Genomic DNA, 21,708 nt, shown 5'->3' with positions numbered 1-21,708 from the left:
TACCCCCAGCCCTTCTGGCCATAAAGGGCAAAAGGGGTAATCTAGAGACAGTCCTTACCTTCAGCATTTTGTTCTCTGGGAAGCCAAACTCTTGGAGCAGCAGGCTGATGTAGGTGAGGTCCATGCACAGAAAGGGGTTGCCCTGCAGCTGGGTCTCTGCCGTCCGGCACACTGGGGGTGAGAGAGCCCTTTCCCAGATTCCAGGTGGGGGCAGGGGGGGGCAGGGCTTGGGCAGACTGGCTCTACACACTCCAGGTGCCCACCCTATGCTAGGCTCTGTGCTGGCCCCAGGTCCTCACTGGTTTAGACAAGACTACAGCCTATAGCAAGGTGATTCACCAAGAGTACACCAAAAGGTAGGATATCAAGGCGAACCAGCCTCCACTGGGCCTGGCCTCCAAGACAAAGAAGGACATATGTTTTAGCATCAGGAGCTGAAGGCCATAGACTCAAAGGGCAGAGCCCTGCACCTGTGACTCTGGACACTTTTTCCAGGTGTGAATCTGGGCTTTCTGGGGAATGTAAACACAAACATTCTTGTGTGTTCTTGTGTATTCTTGAAGCCGATGAACAAACCCACCAACAGATTTCCCAAAATTCTGCTCAGAATCTTTTCCTGTTGAAGAGTCATGGATACCAGGTGTCCATGGGATAAAACCATAAGTGATAAGAAAGCTTAAAAAAAAAGCCACTTGGGGGGAGTGGGGGAGAAAGGACTTTCTATAGAGAAACAAATGAAGTTTAACTCTTTTGATCTGTAATTGGGAACAGCACTGAAGAGCATAATATTTATAGCCAGCCTTCATTTCATACCCCATCTGGCCGGATTGTGATGGACAAAGGAGAGGAAGGGTGTCAGCCACCTGTAAATTCAAGAGGAAGAGCTCTTCACCCCCACAAGCTGGGTCTGCTGTGACAATTGTGAATTTGCTGGGACACTTTCAGGAGAAATCCCTGTGACAATCACCTGAGCTACAGTGAAGAGATGTCAGAAAAAGTGAAATCCAGGAAGCCCACTCCTAACAACCCTAGGACTAGAACTATGCACTTTCAGAGTGAAGGACACTGAGGCTCCCCCTCCCCCTGCCGTGGTCACATAGGATGGGGCAGACCTGTGGTCTAGGCCCACAGGACAGTGACCCCCCAAGTACACTCTCATACCTCTGAACACGTTAGGCTGGCTGAATCAGGAACCAAACCTGGAACTTCCAGTACTGCCTCACAAGTACCAAGCTGCACCTGCCACATGGTGGGGCAGGGTTCCTGCCTCCCAACCTGGCCCTTCTCAGCCGGCAGGGAAACCGCTACTCACCATACTTGGCCGCGATATCAAAGTCTCCTACGACGAGGCTGCCACCCTTTTCTGCATCTGTTGGACAAGACCAAGCACCTGGTCTGCACCAGCATCCCTGGACCAGAGATGCCACCAAGGCGCTGAGGCTGGCACCCGTGAGAGGATGACATGGGGTGGAGAGTCCAGGCTGGCTACAAGTCTGGGTATAAGCAGCCAGCAGCCCCACATGCACTGGTCATGTGTCTTAGGTGATGTGGCTGGGGGTGGGCAACTGTTCCGTGCAAGACCACAAGGGGATGATTAGCAGTCACGGATCTTCGAGGGTCCCTCACAGGAAGGTCACCAGGAGCCCTGGGCCCCACAGACTGAGAAATCTCTTCATTTTAAGTTAAAAAAACAAAAGCACAGAATCAGACATGTTTCCATGAGCTGTGGCCTTGAGTTCAGCAACGGTACGCTGGGTATCAATTTTCTGAATGTGGGGAAAAAAGTTCTATAAAAAAAAGCCAAGAAGTGGTTTGTCAGGTCTTAGATCAAATGGGCAGAGCCTTTACAGGGCTCTCAAGAAGAGAGTGGCCCTAGGCCTCTGTGACATTCCCAGGGAAGTAGGCATGAAAACTGTGTCCCCCCAAATCTTACAAATAGCAACTGTTTCTTCAATGCACCCGAAAACCTCTACATTTGATAGAGGGTTCTCGAGCTGTCCCACACATTTACATTTTGTATGAGGCAGCTTCTCAGTGAGCTGACTTTTCCTTGACTTTGGGCATTTGCTCAGTCAGCAAATATCATCACTGAAGATGGATTCCATTTCTTAAAACAGACCCAAGCAGCTCTTTCAGAGCCATGTGTGACCACAAAAGGGAATTGGAAGAGCTTTCTGAACAGCCCAGCGCCTCCTGAGGTCACTCTGGGATAGTGTCAGTCCCTTAATGGAAGGGCAATCTAAAGGCAAGGTGAGGGGCCCCAAATTGATGAGGTGACTGCGGAGGGTCCTTTTGAGCCAGCATGAAAGGGTGGAGCCCCCAATATGCTGCATGTAGTAGACCCTGAGCATTGTGATGTCCATAGCTAGTGGCACGGCCAGGAGAGTACAGATCAACAAACTGCTGCTCCAGTTATGAGAAGCCCACAGGGGCCCTCAGGCCCAACAGACCAAGTAGCTATAGGACCAGCTACTGGGAGGCACCCCAAGGACCTTGCCCTGTGCCAGAGAGACCCGGGCCCAAGCAAAGCATGACAAGGTCACCTTCTACCTGGACTACCCACTCCTTGCTAGATGCGTTGCACACTGGGTCTGAGCAGTAGGTGGCTCAGTGAGCCTTGAGATACCACAATGCCTATAAGCTCCTAAGGGTGGTCTGTGGAGTGCGCTGACCCCTCCCCATGCCAGCCTGGGTGCTATATGGGAAAGATGGCCATGTGACCATGTCACAAAGGGCTCCCTCAGCCAGAAACCTGGGGCCAGGCAGGAACGACTAAGGGTCAGTTACATAGGTAGGTCAGTTCTGCCTTAGAGCAGAACAACTTGACAGCAATTAACTGTTCCTGCATTGACAATGTAACTTTACTAAGTGGCTCAAAGACCTGATTTATTTATAAAATGGGAGCTTATTACTTCCTATATGGATGACAAGACACTCCTCTATTTCTGTTACTGTGAGAGTGACTGAGAACATGATTACTCTTTGCTGTGGGCCCTCTGTCCAGAGAACCTACACCTCAGCCCTACTCTTACCTATGAGGCCTACATTTGCAGCAAGGTCGTAATAGTAGGAAAAAGCATAAAAATCCACATCCTTCACTTCTTCCGTTCTGTGCACTTTGTTTCGAAGGATTTCCGATACTCTGCTGGCACACAGCTCATGGAGGTTCACCGCTGGGGCGAAAGAAAAGCACAAAGACAATGGTTAGGGGGCTTAGCGCCTGGGCCATGCAACCCCTGAGGCCCTTCCCAATGACTTGAGACCTGGACCTGGAGGGTGAAGCAGGAAAAGAAGCCTGGATGGCACCTGGGTCTGGGTGCTCATCAACACCACCCATGCCAACAGGAACCTTACAGGAGCCATAGCACTGCAGGCTCAGATCAAGGGAGAGAAACCCAAAGTATGAAGGTCGCTAGAGATAGCATGGCCCTCAAGCCTGGAGGACACCAGCCTCCAACTGGACACATCTACTGTCCTGGCATTAGCCCAGTGGGTTCAGATTCACACTGTTTATTTTCCGCTGGCCCTTGCTGAACTCTAAACTCTTACTCTGTCCCATCAGTCACTTTGGAGGTGTGGCCTACAACCTCCTTACATCATAGATGAGAAAACAGAGGCCTAACAGACAGCTTGTCAATCACATAGCTGAGATCATTGAACCCCTGATTAGAAGAAGGACAACAGAGAGCCCCAGAGGTAAACAGATGTCAGTATCCCACTACCCACCCCTGGAATCAGCTTCCCATCTCCACCAGCAGACCTGCCCAAAGTCTCAAGGCAGCTCCAGCCAGTTCTCCCCATGCCCTTGCCTGCTGGGCCTTATTTCTCTCCACTATCCCATATCAGGACAGCCATACAACCTCCCCCTTTCCTTAAACACAGCAGCCACTCCAGGGCCTATGCACACGCTGCTCCTCTGGTCTGGAAAAGTGTTGCTTTAGATCCATGTGGCCCATTCCCCAGCTGCTCATGTTTTGGCTCAAATACCACCCATGTAGCCTTCCCTGGCCATCATATTTAAAACTTCAATCTTCTCTTCAGCCCTCCTCTGTTTTTTCCTACAAGTTACTTCCTCATGTGTTTTAATAACTCCTCACACTGGAGTATCAGCTGGGTGCCAGGGGCTGCTGCAGGACCTGATGCTATCACGTGCATGAGTGGCTGGCTGAGTCAGAGTGAACTCCATGGTCACCAGATAATAAGGAACAAATATCTGGTCTTTGTTCCTGGTTCTGAATACAGAGCTTTCAAAACCCTTGGAATTTCCTGCATGATGGGGATGAGATGAGCCTCTTCCATTATTCACTATGAACCTCTTTTTCAGGTATACCTGAGTTTATGAGAATGAGTGGACACTTGTTGGTGGGTCCCAGGTGGCTTCAGGATGGATGCTAGCTGTCAGAGGAGCCAACCATGTGATTAGAAGGTTGGAACTTTCAGCCCCACCCCCAAACCTCCAGGGATGGTAGGGGGTTGGCCATTGAGATAAACCAGCAGCCAGTGATTTAGTTAACATCTGTGTAGTGAAGCTTCCCAGAACCCTAAAGGATGGGTCCCATGAGCCTCCTGGGTAGTGAACACATGGAGGGGCTGGGTAATAGTGCTCCTAGAGAGCATGTGGAGGTTCCACACCCCTTCCCCAACACCTTGCTCTATACATCTCTTCCGTTTGGCTGTTCCAGAGTTGTATCTTTTATAATAAAATAGTGATAATAAGTAAAGTGCCTTCCTGAGTTCTGTGAGCTATTTTGGCAAATTATCTGGTGGGGAGTTGTGGGAACCCCCAATTTGTAGTTGGCTGGTTAGAAATACAGGAGGCCTAGGACTTGCGATTTGCATTTGAAGTGGAAGGTGCCTAGGGGGAGCCTTGGTGAGACTGAGCCCTTAACTAACTCTGTGGTCTGCATTAACTCCAGGGAAAGTGGGAATAGAATTATTCATGGATGGAGAATTGGCTAGTTTGGGGAAAACCCACACACATTTGGTGCCAGAAATGTGGGTAGAAATAGCTCTATCACCAAAGGCAGATAAAATTCTTGCCCAATGTGTCCAGCTTGAAAACAGTATTTGAATGTTTCTATTAGCACCACTAAAGGAGCACAGGGCAACAAAGACCACCCACATGGGGCGAGAGGGGCCAGGCTGGTGGGACAGCACACCTACTGTCACAGGCGGTGGGCTACACAGCTTGGAGCAGCCTCTCCTATGCTCACCAGGCAGTCTGAGGTGACAGGTGATTTCACTTAAGGAGAAGCTGTTTCTCCCTCAATTCAGAGATGAGCTCATGTTGCTACTGGGCCAATAGCCCCAACTTGACCATTTGTCTTAGAGCAGCAGAATGCTCAGGTCCTTCCTCACTGGAGGCTTGTTAGGAAATGTAGTCTTTTGAAAGAAAGTATGTGGCAACAGAGAAAGGAGCGTTGTGCAGAGAGACCCTTTGCCAGCAGTTCCGAGTGTGTTCTGGCAAGGGCCTCCTGCAACGCTATCGGTTCACAGAGCTACTTCCATTTCCTGGACAAGTATGGGCTTGTCTGTGAATGAGGTCGTCTAACAACAGCCTCCTTGGTTCTCAGGGGTATCTGGAATGTATGGGATAGAGGACAGGCTGTCATTCTTAACCCTTACACACCAATGACAAACGAGAACTCCACCTTACCTGCCTTCTGTCCTGAAATTCTGTATGTTATTTCAGCATGTTCCCACTCTCCTGTGAAACCTGGAGACAAACAAGGGCTGACCAACTCCTTTCCATCCTCAGCTGAAATAAGCAGATAAAGAAGAAAGGCACATTACCACAGGGAGACTGGGATGTGGATTCTGCTGGCAGGAGGTCTGTATTCTAGTGAAGGGGAGGTTTTTACTTCTCCCTTAACTACCTTAAAGAATTTAAGTAGGGGGTCTGGCCGAAAAGGAGAAGTATTGCTAGAGATAATTTTTTTAAATTAATTAATTTATTTTCAGCATAACAGTATTCATTATTTTTTCACCACACCCAGTGCTCCATGCAATCCGTGCCGTCTATAATACCCACCACCTGGTACCCCAACCTCCCACCACCCCGCCAATTCATACCCCTCAGATTGTTTTTCAGAGTCCATAGTCTCTCATGATTCACCTCCCCTTCCAATTTACCCCAACTGCCTTCTCGTCTCTAACTTCCCTTGTCCTCCATGCTTTTTGTTATGCTCCACAAATAAGTGAAACTAGAGATAAATTTTTATCTAAATGACCATTGTATGGAAAGGCAAACATCTAATGACCAAATATCTGTTCTTCTTTTGTTCTGTGAATCATCCACCTTCCTTTAAAGCCCCGGGCCCCTAGCCCATTACTTAGCTCCAGATGACCCACAGCTTCAATTGCTCAACTTGTCCTTGGGCGTCATTTTCTTCTGGGGCTCCCGTACATATGTAAACTTGCTTTTCTCCTATTAATCTGCCTATGTCAATTTAATTAATAGACTAGCCAAAAGAACTAGAAGGGCAGGAGAAAAATCTTCCCTCCCCCATAGTTGGTGAGCTAGACTGGAAAAACTTCACTGGCCGCACATTACCTATTCAAGGGCTATGGCAGAGGGGAGAGCCTGGGACCTCTGACAGGTGCAGCAGCAGGTAAGAATTCTTATTACCACGTGAGGCTCCTGGATCTCTACCTGCAGGATCTAGCTGAAGCAAGTGGTGAGAATATTTTCCTCCCAATTTCTTTTCTTTTTTTTTTTTTTGTAAATTTTTTATTTTTTATAAACATATATTTTTATCCCCAGGGGTACAGGTCTGTGAATCACCAGGTTTACACACTACACAGCACTCACCAAAGCACATACCCTACCCAATATCCATAACCCCACCCCCCTTCTCCCAAACCCCTCCCCCCAGCAACCCTCAGTTTGTTCTGTGAGATTAAGAGTCACTTATGATTTGTCTCCCTCCCAATCCCATCTTGTTTCATGTATTCCTCTCCTACCCACTTAAGCCCCCATGTTGCATCACCACTTCCTCATAACAGGAAAATCGTATGATAGTTGTCTTTCTCTGCTTGACTTATTTCGCTAAGCATGATACGCTCTAGTTCCATCCATGTTGTCTCAAATGGCAAGATTTCATTTCTTTTGATGGCTGCATAGTATTCCATTGTGTATATATACCACATCTTCTTTATCCATTCATCTGTTGATTGACATCTAGGTTCTTTCCATAGTTTGGCTATTGTGGACATTTCTGCTCTAAACATTCGGGTGAACGTACCCCTTTGGATCACTACATTTGTATCTTTAGGGTAAATACGCAGTAGTGCGATTGCTGGGTCATAGGGCACTTCTATTTTCAACATTTTGAGGAACCTCCATGCTGTTTTCCAGAGTGGTTGTACCAGCTTGTATTCCCACCAACAGTGTAGGAGGGTTCCCCTTTCTCCACATCCTCGCCAGCATCTGTCATTTCCCGACTTGTTGATTTTACACATTCTGACTGGTGTGAGGTGATATATCATTGTGGTTTTGATTTGTATTTTCCTGATGCCGAGTGATATGGAGCACTTTTTCATGTGTCTGTTGGCCATCTGGATGTCTTCTTTGCAGAAATGTCTGTTCATGTCCTCTGCCCATTTCTTGATTGGATTATTTGTTCTTTGGATGTTGAGTTTGCTAACTTCTTTATAGATTTTGGACACTAGTCCTTTATCTGATATGTCGTTTGCAAATATCTTCTCCCATTCTGTCAGTTGTCTTTTGATTTTGTTAACTGTTTCTTTTGCTGTGCAAAAGCTTTTGATCTTGATGAAATCCCAATAGTTCATTTTTGCCCTTGCTTCCCTTGCCTTTGGTGATGTTTCTAGGAAGATGTTGCTGCGGCTGAGGTCGAAGAGGTTGCTGCCTGTGTTCTCCTCAAGGATTTTGATGAATTCCTTTCTCACATTGAGGTCCTTCATCCATTTTGAGTCTATTTTCATGTATGGTGTAAGGAAATGGTCCAATTTCATTTTTCTGCATGTGGCTGTCCAATTTTCCCAGCACCATTTATTGAAGAGGCTATCTTTTTTCCATTGGACATTCCTTCCTGCTTTGTCAAAGATTAGTTGACCATAGAGTTGAGGGTCTATTTCTGGGCTCGCTATTCTGTTCCATTGATCTATGTGTCTGTTTTTGTGTCAGTACCATGCTGTCTTGATGATGACAGCTTTGTAATAGAGCTTGAAGTCCGGAATTGTGATGCCACCAACTTTGGCTTTCTTTTTCAATATCCCTTTGGCTATTCGAGATCTTTTCTGGTTCCATAAAAATTTTAGAATTATTTATTCCATTTCTTTGAAAAAGATGGATGGTACTTTGATAGGAATTGCATTAAATGTGTAGATTGCTTTAGGTAGCATAGACATTTTCACAATATTTATTCTTCCAATCCAGGAGCATGGAACATTTTTCCATTTCTTTGTGTCTTCCTCAATTTCTTTCATGAGTACTTTATAGTTTTCTGAGTATAGATTCTGTGCCTCTTTGGGTAGGTTTATTCCGAGGTATCTTATGGTTTTGGGTGCAATTGTAAATGGGATTGACTCCTTAATTTCTCTTTCTTATGTCTTGTTGTTGGTATAGAGAAATGCAACTGATTTCTGTGCATTGATTTTATATCCTGACACTTTACTGAATTCCTGTACTAGTTCTAGCAGTTTTGGAGTGGAGTCTTTTGGGTTTTCCAATATAGTATCATATCATCTGCGAAGAGTGATAGTTTGACTTCTTCTTTGCCGATTTGGATGCCTTTAATTTCCTTTTGTTGTCTGATTGCTGAGGCTAGGACTTCTAGTACTATGTTGAATAGCAGTGGTGATAATGGACATCCCTGCCGTGTTCTTGACCTTAGCAGAAAAGCTTTTAGTTTTTCTCCATTGAGAATGATATTTGCGGTGGGTTTTTCATAGATGGCTTTGATGATATTGAGGTATGTGCCCTCTATCCCTACACTTTGAGAGTTTTGATCAGGAAGGGATGCTGTACTTTGTCAAATGCTTTTTCAGCATCTATTGAGAGTATCATATAGTTCCTGTTCTTTCTTTTATTGATGTTTTGTATCACAATGATTGATTTGCGGATGTTGCACCAACCTTGCAGACCTGGAATAAATCCCACTTGGTCGTGGTGAATAATCCTTTTGAATTAATAATCCTTTTGAACCCTATTGGCTAGTATTTTGGTGAGAATTTTTGCATCTGTATTCATCAAGGATATTGGTCTATATCTCCCTTTTTCGATGGGATCCTTGTCTTGTTTTGGGATCAAGGTGATGCTGGCCCCATAAAATGAGTTTGGAAGTTTTCCTTCCATTTCTATTTTTTGGAACAGTTTCAGGAGAATAGGAATTAGTTCTTCTTTAAATGTTTGGTAGAATTCCCCCAGGAAGCAGTCTGGTCCTGGGCTTTTGTTTGTTTGGAGATTTTTAATGACTGTTTCAATCTCCTTACTGGTTATGGGTCTGATCAGGCTTTCTATTTCTTCCTGGTTCAGTTGTGGTAGTTTATATGTTTCTAGGAATGCATCCATTTCTTCCAAATTGTCAAATTTGTTGGCGTAGAGTTGCTCATAATGTGTTTTTATAATAGTTTGTATTTCTTTGGTGTTAGTTGTGATCTCTCCTCTTTCATTCATGATTTTATTTATTTGGGTCCTTTCTCTTTTCTTTTTGATAAGTCTGGCCAGAGGTTTATCAATTTTATTAATTCTTTCAAAGAACCAGCTCCTAGTTTCGCTGATTTGCTCTATGTTTTTTTGGTTTCTATTTCATTGATTTCTGCTCTGATCTTTATGATTTCTCTTCTCCTGCTGGGCTTAGGGTTTCTTTCTTGTTCTTTCTCCAGCTCCTTTAGGTGTAGAGTTAGGTTGTGTATCTGAGACCTTTCTTGTTTCTTGAGAAAGGCTTGTACCGCTATATATTTTCCTCTCAGGACTGCCTTTGTTGTGTCCCACAGATTTTGAACCATTGTATTTTCATTATCATTTGTTTCCATGATTTTTTTTCAATTCTTTAATTTCCTGGTTGACTCATTCATTCTTTAGAAGGATGCTGTTTAGTGTCCATGTATTTGGGTTCTTTCAAAACATCCTCTTGTGGTTGAGTTCTAGCTTCAGAGCATTGTGGTCTGAAAGTATGCAGGGAATGATCCCAATCTTTTGATACCGGTTGAGTCCTGATTTAGGACCGAGGATGTGATCTATTCTGGAGAATGTTCCATGTGCACTAGAGAAGAATGTGTATTCTGCTGCTTTGGGATGAAATGTTCTGAATATATCTGTGATGTCCATCTGGTCCAGTGTGTCGTTCTTGGCCTTTATTTCCTTGTTGATCTTTTGCTTGGATGATCTGTCCATTTCAGTGAGGGGAGAGTTAAAGTCCCCTACTATTATTGTATTATTGTATTTTTGTTGATGTGTTTCTTTGATTTTGTTCTTAATTGGTTTATATAGTTGGCTGCTCCCACGTTGGGGGCATAGATATTTAAAATTGTTAGATCTTCTTGTTGGACAGACCCTTTGAGTATGATATAGTGTCCTTCCTCATCTCTTATTATAGTCTTTGGCTTAAAATCTAATTGATCTGATATAAGGATTGCCACTCCTGCTTTTTTCTGATGTCCATTAGCATGGTAAATTCTTTTCCACCCCCTCACCTTAAATCTGGAGGTGTCTTCAGGCTGAAAATGAGTTTCTTGAAGGCAACATATAGATGGGTTTTGTTTTTTTATCCATTCTGATACCCTGTGTCTTTTGATTGGGGCATTTAGCCCATTCACATTCAGGGTAACTATTGAGAGATATGAAAATTTAGTGCCATTGTATTGCCTGTAAGGTGACTGTTACTGTATATGGTCTCTGTTCCTTTCTGATCTACCACTTGTAGGCTCTCTCTTTGCTGAGAGGACCCCTTTCAAGATTTCCTGTAGAGCTGGTTTGGTGTTTGCAAATTCTTTCAGTTTTTGTTTGTCCTGGAAGCTTTTAATCTCTCCTTCTATTTTCAATGATAGCCTAGCTGGATATAGTATTCTTGGCTGCATGTTTTTCTTGTTTAGTGCTCTGAAAATATCATGCCAGCTCTTTCAGGCCTGCCCGGGCTCTGTGGATAAGTCAGCTGCCAATCTAATATTTTTACCATTGTATGTTACAGACTTCTTTTCCTGGGCTGCTTTCAGGATTTTCTCTTTGTCACTGAGACTTGTAAATTTTACTATTAGGTGATGGGGTGTGGGCCTATTCTTATTGATTTTGAGGGGTGTTCTCTGAACCTCCTGAATTTGATGCTCGTTCCCTTTGCCATATTGGGGAAATTCTCCCCAATAATTCTCTCCAGTATACCTTCTGCTCCCCTCTCTCTTTCTTCTTCTTCTGGAATCCTAATTATTCTAATGTTGTTTCGTCTTATGGTGTCACTTATCTCTCGAATTCTCCCCTCGTGGTCCAGTAGTTGTTTGTCCCTCTTTTGCTCAGCTTCTTTATTCTCTGTCCTTTGGTCTTCTATATCACTAATTCTTTCTTCTGCCTCATTTATCCTAGCAGTGGGAGCCTCCATTTTTGATTGCACCTCATTAATAGCTTTTTTGATTTCAACTTGGTTAGATTTTAGTTCTTTTATTTTCCAGAAAGGGCTTTTATATCTCCCGAGAGGGTTTCTCTAATATCTTCCATGCCTTTTTCGAGCCCGGCTAGAACTTTGAGAATTGTCATTCTGAATCTAGATCTGACATATTACCAATGTCTGTATTGATTAGGTCCCTAGCCTTCGGTACTGCCTCTTGTTTTTTTGTGTGTGTGGTGAATATTTCCGCCTTGTCATTTTGTCCAGATAAGAGTATATGAAGGAGCAAGTAAAATACTAAAAGGGTTTCAACAATCCCAGGAAAATATGCTTTAACCAAATCAGAAGACATCCCAAATCGTGAGAGGGGAGAAAGGGGATAAAATAGGTTCAAAAAGAAAGAAAGAAAAATGAAGAAAAGAAAGAAAAAAAAGAAAAGAATGAAAAACAGAAAATGAATAAAGAAAAATATAAAAAAGAAATATATATATATTAGATAAACTAGTTAAAAAACGTTAAAAACAAAAAGGGTAAAAGTTAAAAAAAATTTTAGCAGAGAAGTGAAAAAAAATGCAAAAGAAAAGCATTAAATTACCTGCAAGACTAAAAAAAATCACAGGTTAAAAGCCATGAGTTCCGTGCTTTGCTTTCTCCTCCTCTGAAATTCCACTGCTCTCCTTGGTATTAAACCGCACTCCTTGGTAGGTGAACTTGGTCTTGGCTGGGTTTCTTGTTGATCTTCTGGGGGAGGGGCCTGGTGTAGTGAGTGTAGTGATTCTCAAGTGTCTTTGCCCCAGGTGGAACTGCACCGCCCTTACCAGGGGCCGGGCTGAGTAATCCGCTCGGGTTTGCTTTCAGGAGCTTTTGTTCCCTGAGCGCTTTCCGTAGAGTTCCGGAGGACGGGAATACAAATGGCGGCCTCCTGGTGTCCGGCCCGGAGGAGCCGAGAGCCCAGGGTCCCACTCCTCAGTGCGCCCTCAGAGAACAGCGCCCAGTTACTCCCGTCTGCCTGACCTCCGGCCGCGCTCCGAGCTCACCGAGCCTGCGACCGGTTCAAGGTAACACCGCGCTGTGAGCTTACTGTCGGCTCTGTCTCTGTAGACAGCTTTCCCGTTCCAATACCAACAAGCTCTGCGACACTCAGACACCCCCGATCCTTCTGTGACCCTGCAGGACCTGAGGCCACGCTGACCCCACGTGGGCTTCGCCCCAGTTTAGCCTCTGGAGTGATGTCCCTCAGCGGAACAGACTTTTAAAAGTCCTGATTTTGTGCTCCGTTGCTCCACCGCTTTGCCGGGACAGGCTGGACTCACAGACTGGTAAGTTCATAGTTTTCACCAGGCTAGTATAGACAAATGTTGCTGTTGGTCAATGTGCACACAAGGTGTAGTTATGAGTTCATGCTATCTCTTACAAAAATTTGTCAGCAAGGGGCACCTGGGTGGCTCAGTGAGTTAAAGCCTCTGCCTTCGGCGTAGGTCATGATCCCAGGATTCTGGGATCAAGCCCCACATTGGGCTCTCTGCTTGCCAGGGAGCCTGCTCTCCCCTCCAACCCCGCCTGCCTCTCAGCTTACCTGTGATCTCTGTCAAATAAATAAATAAAATCTTTAAAAAAAATTTGTCAGCAAGAAACATAGCTTGGGCTGATGGCTTACTTTGTGTCTCATGAAGCAGTCTAAACAGTTGTTAAGAACAAGTAAATATATATAAGTAGTATAAAAGGTTTTTAGGTGAACTTTTTAGCAATGATTATCTTTTATGGTACGTGTACTTAAAAATAGTTTCCCCAAATCTTTCAGGTAAGCTAAAGCTTTAAATTTTTGTGAAATGATAAATTAAGTTAAATTAACTGAATGTCCATACCATTTCTAAATAAAGCACCAAACAGATTTACACACTTTTAACTGCTGAACAAAGATTTATACAGTATTCCTTTTAGAGAAGAACTAAAAGGTATTTCGGTCATGAGTTAACATACATCTCTAGAAATTATTAAATGAATTCATCAGTTTGCCATTGTAAATAATGCTGGTGTGACAGTTCACTAACTGCTTACTTCTTAGTCAAGGTTTCTAATAGTTAATTCTAATTAATATATGTAACTAAAATTACTAGAAATAATATAAGAGAAACAACTCTGTATGCAAGGAAAGTAAGATGTGTTTTTGGTAAGAAGAGATATGAGGTATAAAAAGGCATTTTTTTTAAGGGAAAAAAAGGGAAAGTAAATTTGTCCCAGGTAAAACTGGTTATTTCCAGATGGGAAACAGGAAAATAAAGACAGATTAAATAGCTAGAAAGAGAGAGAAAATGTTACCTTGTGTGGTTCAGGTGGCTAAAACTGAATGAATTTATTGTTATGGTTATAGAATGAAGCTTTAAAATCAGTAGTGTACTTATACGAGACCAAAACTAAATGTTCTTTCACCTGCTGAAAGGACAGTTTTCTGGGATTACTGGCCTGCTAAGACTGTGAAAGGCTTTTTGTCACCTTCTAAGTACCCAGTCTTCAAAAAGCAGATTATATTTTATCAAAATAATTTTCCATGTTTTATCAAGTCTTTGATCACTTTTGCTCACAACTACATAATGTTCTGTATTTGCCCTTAAAATCCTTTGTCACTTTGGTTAAACAGATAAGTAATGCTTCATAATGATCTGTTAACCTATTTAGTCAAGTGTCCAAATCTTATGTGGTATTTTTGACAAATTTCCAACATCATTCTAAATGAAGTCTTTTATGGCCTTAAACTCAGTTTGAGATTTTCAAGAGGGCCTCTAGAACATAAAAAATTGTGGTTTTGATTTGAATTTCCCTGATGGCTAATGATGATGAACATTTTTTCATGTGTCTGTTAGCCATTTTTATGTCTTCTTTGGAGAAGTGTCTGCTCATGTCTTCTGCCCATTTTTTGATGTGATTATCTGTTTTTTGGGTGTTAAGTTTGAGATCTTTATAGGTCTTGGATATCACACCAAACTATGGAGAGAGCCAAGATGCCCTTCAACAGACAAATGGATAAAGAAGATATGGTCCATATATACAATGGAATGTTATGCCTCCATCAGAAAGGATGAATACCCAACTTTTGTATCAATGTGGGTGGGACTGGAGGAGATTATGCTGAGTGAAGTAAGTCAAGCAGAGAAAGTTAATTATCATATGATTTCACTTACCTGTGGAGCATAAGGAATATAATGGAGGACATTAGAAGAAGGAAAGGAAAAGTGAATTGGGGGAAATTGGAGGAGGGAGACGAACCATGAGAGACTGTGGACTCTGAGAAACAAACTGAGGGTTTTGGAAGGGAGGGGGTGGGGTGCTGGGTGAGCCTGGTGGTGGGTGTTAAGGAGGGCCCGTGTTGTGTGGAGCACTGGGTGTTACACCTAAAAAATGAGTCTTGGAACACTACATCCAAAACTAAAGATGTACTGTATAGTGACCAACATAACATAATAAAAAAATATGTGCTCTCTGTTTACAAAAAGAGATGTTACACTGAGTTTATCTGGTATGTTGAAATACCTGGTAGGCATGTCAAATAAGTGATGGTAAGCCTTCTTAGGTCATAATATACAGATAAGGGGCGCCTGGGTGGCTCAGTGGGTTAAGCCTCTGCCTTCGGCCCAGGTCATGATCTCAGGGTCCTGGGATCAAGCCCCACATTGGGCTCTCTGCTCAGCAGGGAGCCTGCTTCCCCCTCTCTCTCTGACAGCTGCTCTGCCTACCTGTAATCTCTCTCTCTGTCAAATAAATAAATAAAATCTTTTTTAAAAAAATAATGTACAGGTAAATGTTATTAACATAAGAATTATAGAAATTTTATGAAATTCCTAAAATTCTGATATGCCCTGGTATAATGTTATCAGTCATAATTCTAGCTATTACCTTAAAATACTGCACACCACAGAAATAACCAGACTTGTCAATTCTGCTACAATGAACTCTCATTATATCTTTAATAATGGGCATCTTAAGTCTTTTGTCAATTACAGTTACTGTATCACTATGATTCTGGGTAAACGTGTTCCTGAAAAAGCACTTCCCTTCAAGGAGATTTAAGAAAAGGACTTTTGACAAGTGAACTTGTCAAAAACTTGTCAGAAACCTCCAGGTTTCTTATAACCTTAAAGGCCATAAAACTGGGCTGGGTAAGAATTTCCAGAACTAAAGGGAAAACTGGATTTAAGGAGAACAACCACTACTCATATGGAACTGAATAAATGGAGGAGGAGGATTATAATGTTTATGAGTTTTTGTTTGAAACACTGCCTGTTCTGTTTCATTTTTCCAGATTGAAAAAAACCTTTTACTCTTCTCCTAAGCTATCAACAATTTGGTAAGATACACCTTTGTGAACAAAGATGAAACAATTGCTTTTTCTCTCTACCTGATCCTTCCACAATTTGGAAACAGTCAATATTTTCTTATTTTCATGGCAATATAGTTATATACATAACTTCAGGAGGAATCTATTCTCCTTGTGTCTCCAAGACACAACTGCAAATGCCAGTTATATTACCAAGGCTTTGACCAGAATGTCATATTTGAGAAGGATGTGTGAAATTCAGATATGACCAGACAGCTTTAAGGAACTAAGGGTGACTTTATGAAACCAAAGAAGCCCCTGGAAAAATTAGCCTGGTACCTTGCTCACAGGATTTACCGCATTTTTACCAGGTGAGTAAACAAAGTCCTTTACTGGTAGGCACAGAAGCCCATAATATTTTCAGGATCTCCAGAAGAAAGGAATTCACCCAAATCTAAAGGTATGGCAGGTTAAGTCTGATGGCCAAGGATTGCCTTTCTGGCTTTAAGAAGTTTTTAAGAACTTCAATCTGAGATTCCTTATGAAAAATTCCAGCAAAGAGGATTAAAAAAAAAAAAAAAAATCCTAAATAGCCAGTCCCTATTCTTACTGTACTTATACAAGTAATCAAACCAAATTTATTGACACTAGACTTAATCTGCAAACAAATTAGTCTTACTGTTGTCATCTTCAGTAGACTATAGAAAGAAAAATTATGTTTCAGTAGAAACCACAGTATACACTTGTGGATATTAGATTCTACTCCTGCTGTCTTTGAAGTTTTCTTTTCTGCCTATAAGTTGGACTGGATCCTCCTTATTCTACCTTCTTCCAATATTTGGCTATAACTCTCCAAAATAATATTTCCAGATTTTCTCTCACCCCTCTGACTTGGAATCACTGAGAACTAAAACTGCCCTTTTTTCAAAGTCATGCAACCTAGGCTAGATGCTCTATAACAACTTCAGAGAAATCACCATAACAGATCAAGTAGAGATAATCTTCATGCCTCCTGCTATGTAGACCATTACGAAAGATTACCAAAGACACTGAAACTGCAACAGGAAAACCTATCAGTTTGTTGCTGCCTGCCCTCATTCTGTCTGAAGGTGCTTCAAGCCGGAGATCTAGAAATCTTTGTCAACTGGATGCCTTCAGAATGCAAAAACTGGGATTATAATCTGTTCTAATCATTAACCATGATTTATTTCCATAGAAATGCCTTTTATTAAATACCTGAGTTCTTGTACCACAGGCCTAACTTGGGAGCCCACCTGCATCACTGCCTCCTGAAATGAGAAACAACTGTCTAACTGAACCCATTTATTATTGGGGCTAAGAGCCTGGTTCAATGAGATGGAGCAATCTAGCAGCTTGACTTCTGCACTGTGACACTTCCTAGGGAAATTTCAAAGACAGGACCGAGAGGAAATAAAATACATTACCCCAAACTGTGCCACTTTGGCATGTGGACTATTCTGAGCTAAAGATAATCTAGACCCAGCAGATTCAAGAATAACTTTTACCCTTCTCTTAACTATCTAAAAGAATTTAGATAGGGGGGTCTGGCCCAGAAAGAGCTGTTAACAGACATAAGCTTTTAAGAATGACTTCTGTATGCAAGGGTAAACATATAATGACCAAACGGCCACTCTTCTTATTGTTCTGTGAATTATCCTCCTCCCCTTTAAAGCTTCAGACCCCTATCCTATTCCCTAGTTCAGGATGGCACATAAGCCTCAATTGTCTGACCTGTCCTTGAATGTCATATTCTTATAGGGCTCTTGTATATACATAATTAAAATTTTCTCCCATTAATCCATCTCATGTGAATTTAATTGGTAGACAGGCCAAAAGAATCTTAAAAGGCAGAAGAAAAATTCTTTCTCCCCAATACTAGTAATGAAGGCACTGGAGGGCCAAGGAACATTCTTCCTTTTTGCCAGATGAGACCTGACCTGTGTAAGCTTTCCAGGTCAACTAGGGGATGCAAGCCTTTCTCTATCACAAAAGCTGCTGCAAAGCCTCATCAGTTCTAGACATAGCCTCTCCTAGCTTACATGTTCTGAGGCGCTTCAGGGTTCCAGGCACTGGGCCAAGTGCCTTTCAGTCAACTGTCAAAACCACCCTAATAGAAGGGAAACAAACACTACCTGATTTTATAGATAAACGAGGCTGTTAGAAACCTGGCAGGGCCATGACAATGCCATGTATCTGTGCTGCCCCACAACACAACAACTGGGGCCCCACAAATAACAAAGGGTGTATGGTGGTTGGCCTCTAAGGTTGGCCTCATGATGCCACCCCTCAAGGATATGCATGCTAAGTGAGTTCCTATGCCTGCCCTTGATTCTGGCTGGGGCCTGCTTTCACTAGCAGAATGTGTAAGATATGATGGCATATGATTTCAGGCCAGTCTTCCTTCCTGAGCTGCCAGAGAAGTGCAGGCTATTCTGCTGGGGGACACCATGTGGGGGAACACTGAGGTGTAAGACATTCATGCAGCCACCCCAGCTGTCACCATACAAGACTCTAGGGATCCCAGGAGAGGCACTTCCCAGCTCAAGCCTGTGCAATCACAAGATACTGTAATTCATTTTATTACAAGTGGGGCCCCACAAATAACAAAGGGTGTATGGTGGTTGGCCTCTAAGGTTGCTAGTTTTGACCACTCAGTTTAGTGTGTACTTGTTGTGCAACAACAGATAATACAATAGGGAGATGCTTCCTCTAGGGCAAAGAGCTGTCTACACCCTTCTTGGCAGGTGTCACAGCCGTATGTGTCCCAGGTAGGCACTTCATGTAGTTAACGGGTTTAAGGCTGGCCCTCAACAAGCAAATGGGTAACTGCCTTCTTCCTGCTGGCTAAATAGGTGTTATCTGGCCACAAAATGAAAGTTACAAGTGTTTCTGAGACATGGAAATGTTTTTGGTTTGCAATAGAGGAATACCATAATGAGGTTAAACACCAAGATTTGAAATAAGATGTATGTGAAAAACAAAAATTCCAGTCAGAACAACCAGGCCCTTGGAAGAAGTGCAGAGAAGCGGTAGGCCTGTGGAGGTGAGCAGGTGTGGGGCAAGGAGAGGCATGTGGCTGGAGCATATGTATAGGCCCACAGGCACACATCTGGACCAGAGGCATGTGTCAAGGCCTTCAGGCCCTGATCGATGTCGTCAGGAAAGACAGGCCATACCACCCTTGAAGCAACGTTCCCCTATTCCCAAACTGGGACACAGTGATCCCCTAAGACCTCCTTAGAGTTCATGTACCTGTTGGCCAGCACCAGGCTTCTCCTCACCCAGGCCAGTCAGGAATGATCACAGAAGGCCTGGGAGGAAACTTCCTGACCTGACATAGACTCCATCTCCAGTTCAATGCCATGTCTGCAGGAAGGGCCAAGTTCATGTTTAATGATCCTTCACAGAGCAAGAGAAGATGGAGCATACATCCTCATAACACTGGAATCTCTGTGAATGAGGGGAAAAGTCTCCCCAGCTCCACAGCAGCAGCCTCAGAATCACCTGCTGATGGTCCCTGCTGTACTGTCATAAAGAATAAATTCCCTTCAGATGCTTAAAAACCAGTCCACTCCAAACGCATGGGATGACTAAACAGTTACTTGGTGGCTAAATGCCCACAGCCCACAGTTTGAGAAATGAATTCTCCAGCATCTCTTCCTTTTAAAACATAACAGCATACATACACAAGTAAAACACACAACCATTTGTCACTCTCACAGTGCCCATTGACATGATGTGGGGTGCATTCTTCCTCACACATCCCTCCTGGGCTCCCCTAGTCCTGCAGAGCAGGGTCCAGTAGGCTGCTGTGATCATGGAGGGCAGGGTCACATTTCCTGAAGGGTTCCTCAAGCCTGCTGAGCAAGAAGGACTCTCAATTCTCATTCCACTCACCAGGTTTCCCCTCTATGCCACCCAGAATCGCCAGCCGCGCCGACATCAAACCGAGCCCCAGGTAGCTGTGGAAAGAAAAGGCTGCGTGAGGGGCTGGCCTGCCACAGCAACCGCTGGGTAACACCTTCATTCCTGCTTCCAGTTCACCTGGCCTAAATCCAAAACAAGTGGGAAAGGGAGGAAACCTGTGGCGAGGCAGCAGACTTTCTGCTTCTAGAAGCCTTTCTTTATGGAGGTTAGGGCATTCAGCTCAACAAGTGAAAGCCTGTTACTTAACAGGAGCTTGCCTAGGAGCCTCAGATGCCAGTCAATGACACAGATGTGCCCTGATCTTTATGAGTGCATATGCTTTACACCAAGAATCGACTGAAGGCGCCATGTGGTAAACAAATGCCCAAGAAAATTCCTGAACAATCCATGGGCTCTTCCCCACCTTTTAGAAACCTCCTCCAAAGCAGAACAAAATAAACACACACAAAAAAAGAAATGGGATTTTACTGTAGGTGAACTAAAAAATGAAGTGGGGAGAAGGCAGGAGGAGAAAGGAACAGCAAGGGAGGAGGAAGTGCTAGAGGGAGAGCTTCCAGCAGTGGGGTTTCCAGGTGCTCTGGGTCACGGCACAGGGCTGGCTGAGCAACAATCCTGGATGCGCAGCCTCTCCCTCTTCCCCCAACTCCCAAACAAACCTGTAAGAATAGAGCTTGTAGGTCCGATTAAACATCTGGAGTGACGTCAGGTAGCCAGGCGGGGAGGTCTGGAGGGTGTCCTGAAGAAGAACATGAAAGTTATTATCCTTTCTGCCGGTCTTTCTTTTGAAAATACCAGGGTATTCATAGAGGTATTCAATTAAATTAGTTTTTCATTAAGTCACATGTTGTGAAAGAGTTTGAATAAGCAATGAAAAATAAAATGAAAAAATGTTTTTCCTCCTCCTAATTAACATTTACCATTCTGACAAATATGGCCCAACCAAGACAACTGTGAATAAATTTAAGTACGCTTCCACTGTAAACTAAAAATAAGAAGAAGAAAGTGGTGGGTGAGGGATGCACTGTGGTTAGAGCAGCAGATGGTCCAGACTAGAAGCATTTTCATCTCCTTTACAATGTCTCATCCCACAGGGCTTGAGGCTCTCTCCCCTTCTAGGAGTAGACTAAGTAATGGCCCCCTTTCTGGCTTGTCCTGGGGGAAAAGGGGGCATCGCACATCCTGTGGTTGGCCCTGAGGGTTCTAGGTAGTACCTAATTTATCATCACACTGAAGATCAACCTTCCATTTCTTCCCCCCAGGCAAAATTAAAATCAAGTGAAGGAGCTTTAATTGTGAATGAATCTGGCCTTCAGGACAGAAATTGAATGCACAGGCGGAGAGGCACCAGGTTAACGGGCCTTTCCTGAGGGACTGCAACTCCTGGTGGCAGGTGGCTTTTGGAGGGTGGGGGCCACAGTGGAGCAGCAAGAGCTGGTTACCTCAACTCTCGGAAGGAAGGTGATCTGAGTGGATCCTCCGCCTAAATCCAGCATGCCCACACTGCTCCTTCCTGGGGTTTTCAAACTGCCTGGAGCAGAGTGAGCAGAAACCAACACAGCACTGTCACATAGTAAATAGATGAGAACAGGTGAAAAAGTACAGCTAGTTTGAGAGCCAAGCCCCACAGTGGAAAGAAAAACAGACAAGCAACTGTGGGTATTTAACAATCTCCATGGAAGGATGCACATGTTGAAGGGACATGAATGTGGCTCTGCCAGCTGTGGCTTTAATTTGAACAATGTAAAACAATACTGACCTTCAGCAGAGAATCAACTGGGGCCTGCCTTATCTACTGCTCATCCCCAGGGACACTGACTTCCATCACGTCCCTTCATGCCCAGAGGCATGCATCCCCCAGCACTGTGCTCCTAATGTGTCCCTTAACAT

General features: G+C 43.6%; 1 protein-coding gene and 1 long non-coding RNA gene across 15 annotated transcripts in view; both read right to left on the bottom strand.

Annotated features, from left to right (window-relative positions):
* The window catches only part of ENTPD6 (ectonucleoside triphosphate diphosphohydrolase 6), a 43,239-nt gene that overhangs the window by 1,208 nt on the left and 20,323 nt on the right, over nucleotides 1-21,708 (bottom strand). For 11 of the 14 annotated variants that reach the window (XM_082744280.1, XM_082744284.1, XM_082744273.1 and 8 more), the window contains 7 exons: nucleotides 21,261-21,349; nucleotides 20,478-20,557; nucleotides 19,792-19,856; nucleotides 5,657-5,758; nucleotides 3,033-3,173; nucleotides 1,313-1,369; nucleotides 59-171 (listed from right to left, as the gene is read on the bottom strand). In XM_082744280.1, coding sequence (XP_082600406.1) covers nucleotides 59-171; nucleotides 1,313-1,369; nucleotides 3,033-3,173; nucleotides 5,657-5,758; nucleotides 19,792-19,856; nucleotides 20,478-20,557; nucleotides 21,261-21,349 — 647 coding nt within the window. Of the gene's footprint in view, nucleotides 1-58; nucleotides 172-735; nucleotides 864-1,312; nucleotides 1,370-3,032; nucleotides 3,174-5,656; nucleotides 5,759-19,791; nucleotides 19,857-20,477; nucleotides 20,558-21,260; nucleotides 21,350-21,708 lie in introns of those variants that run through there. The other 3 variants (XM_082744274.1, XM_082744286.1, XM_082744282.1) reach the window with 2 other exon arrangements.
* LOC309871346 lies at nucleotides 13,462-18,526 on the bottom strand. Its single transcript, XR_014315222.1, has 2 exons — nucleotides 18,479-18,526; nucleotides 13,462-18,087 (listed from the first exon to the last, which is right to left on the bottom strand). It is a non-coding gene; the product is annotated as an uncharacterized lncRNA (long non-coding RNA).

The sequence above is a fragment of the Mustela nivalis genome (assembly GCF_964662115.1).
Source record: "Mustela nivalis genome assembly, chromosome: 8".
Lineage (NCBI taxonomy): Eukaryota > Metazoa > Chordata > Mammalia > Carnivora > Mustelidae > Mustela > Mustela nivalis.
This window is presented reverse-complemented; position numbering and strand designations above follow the sequence as displayed.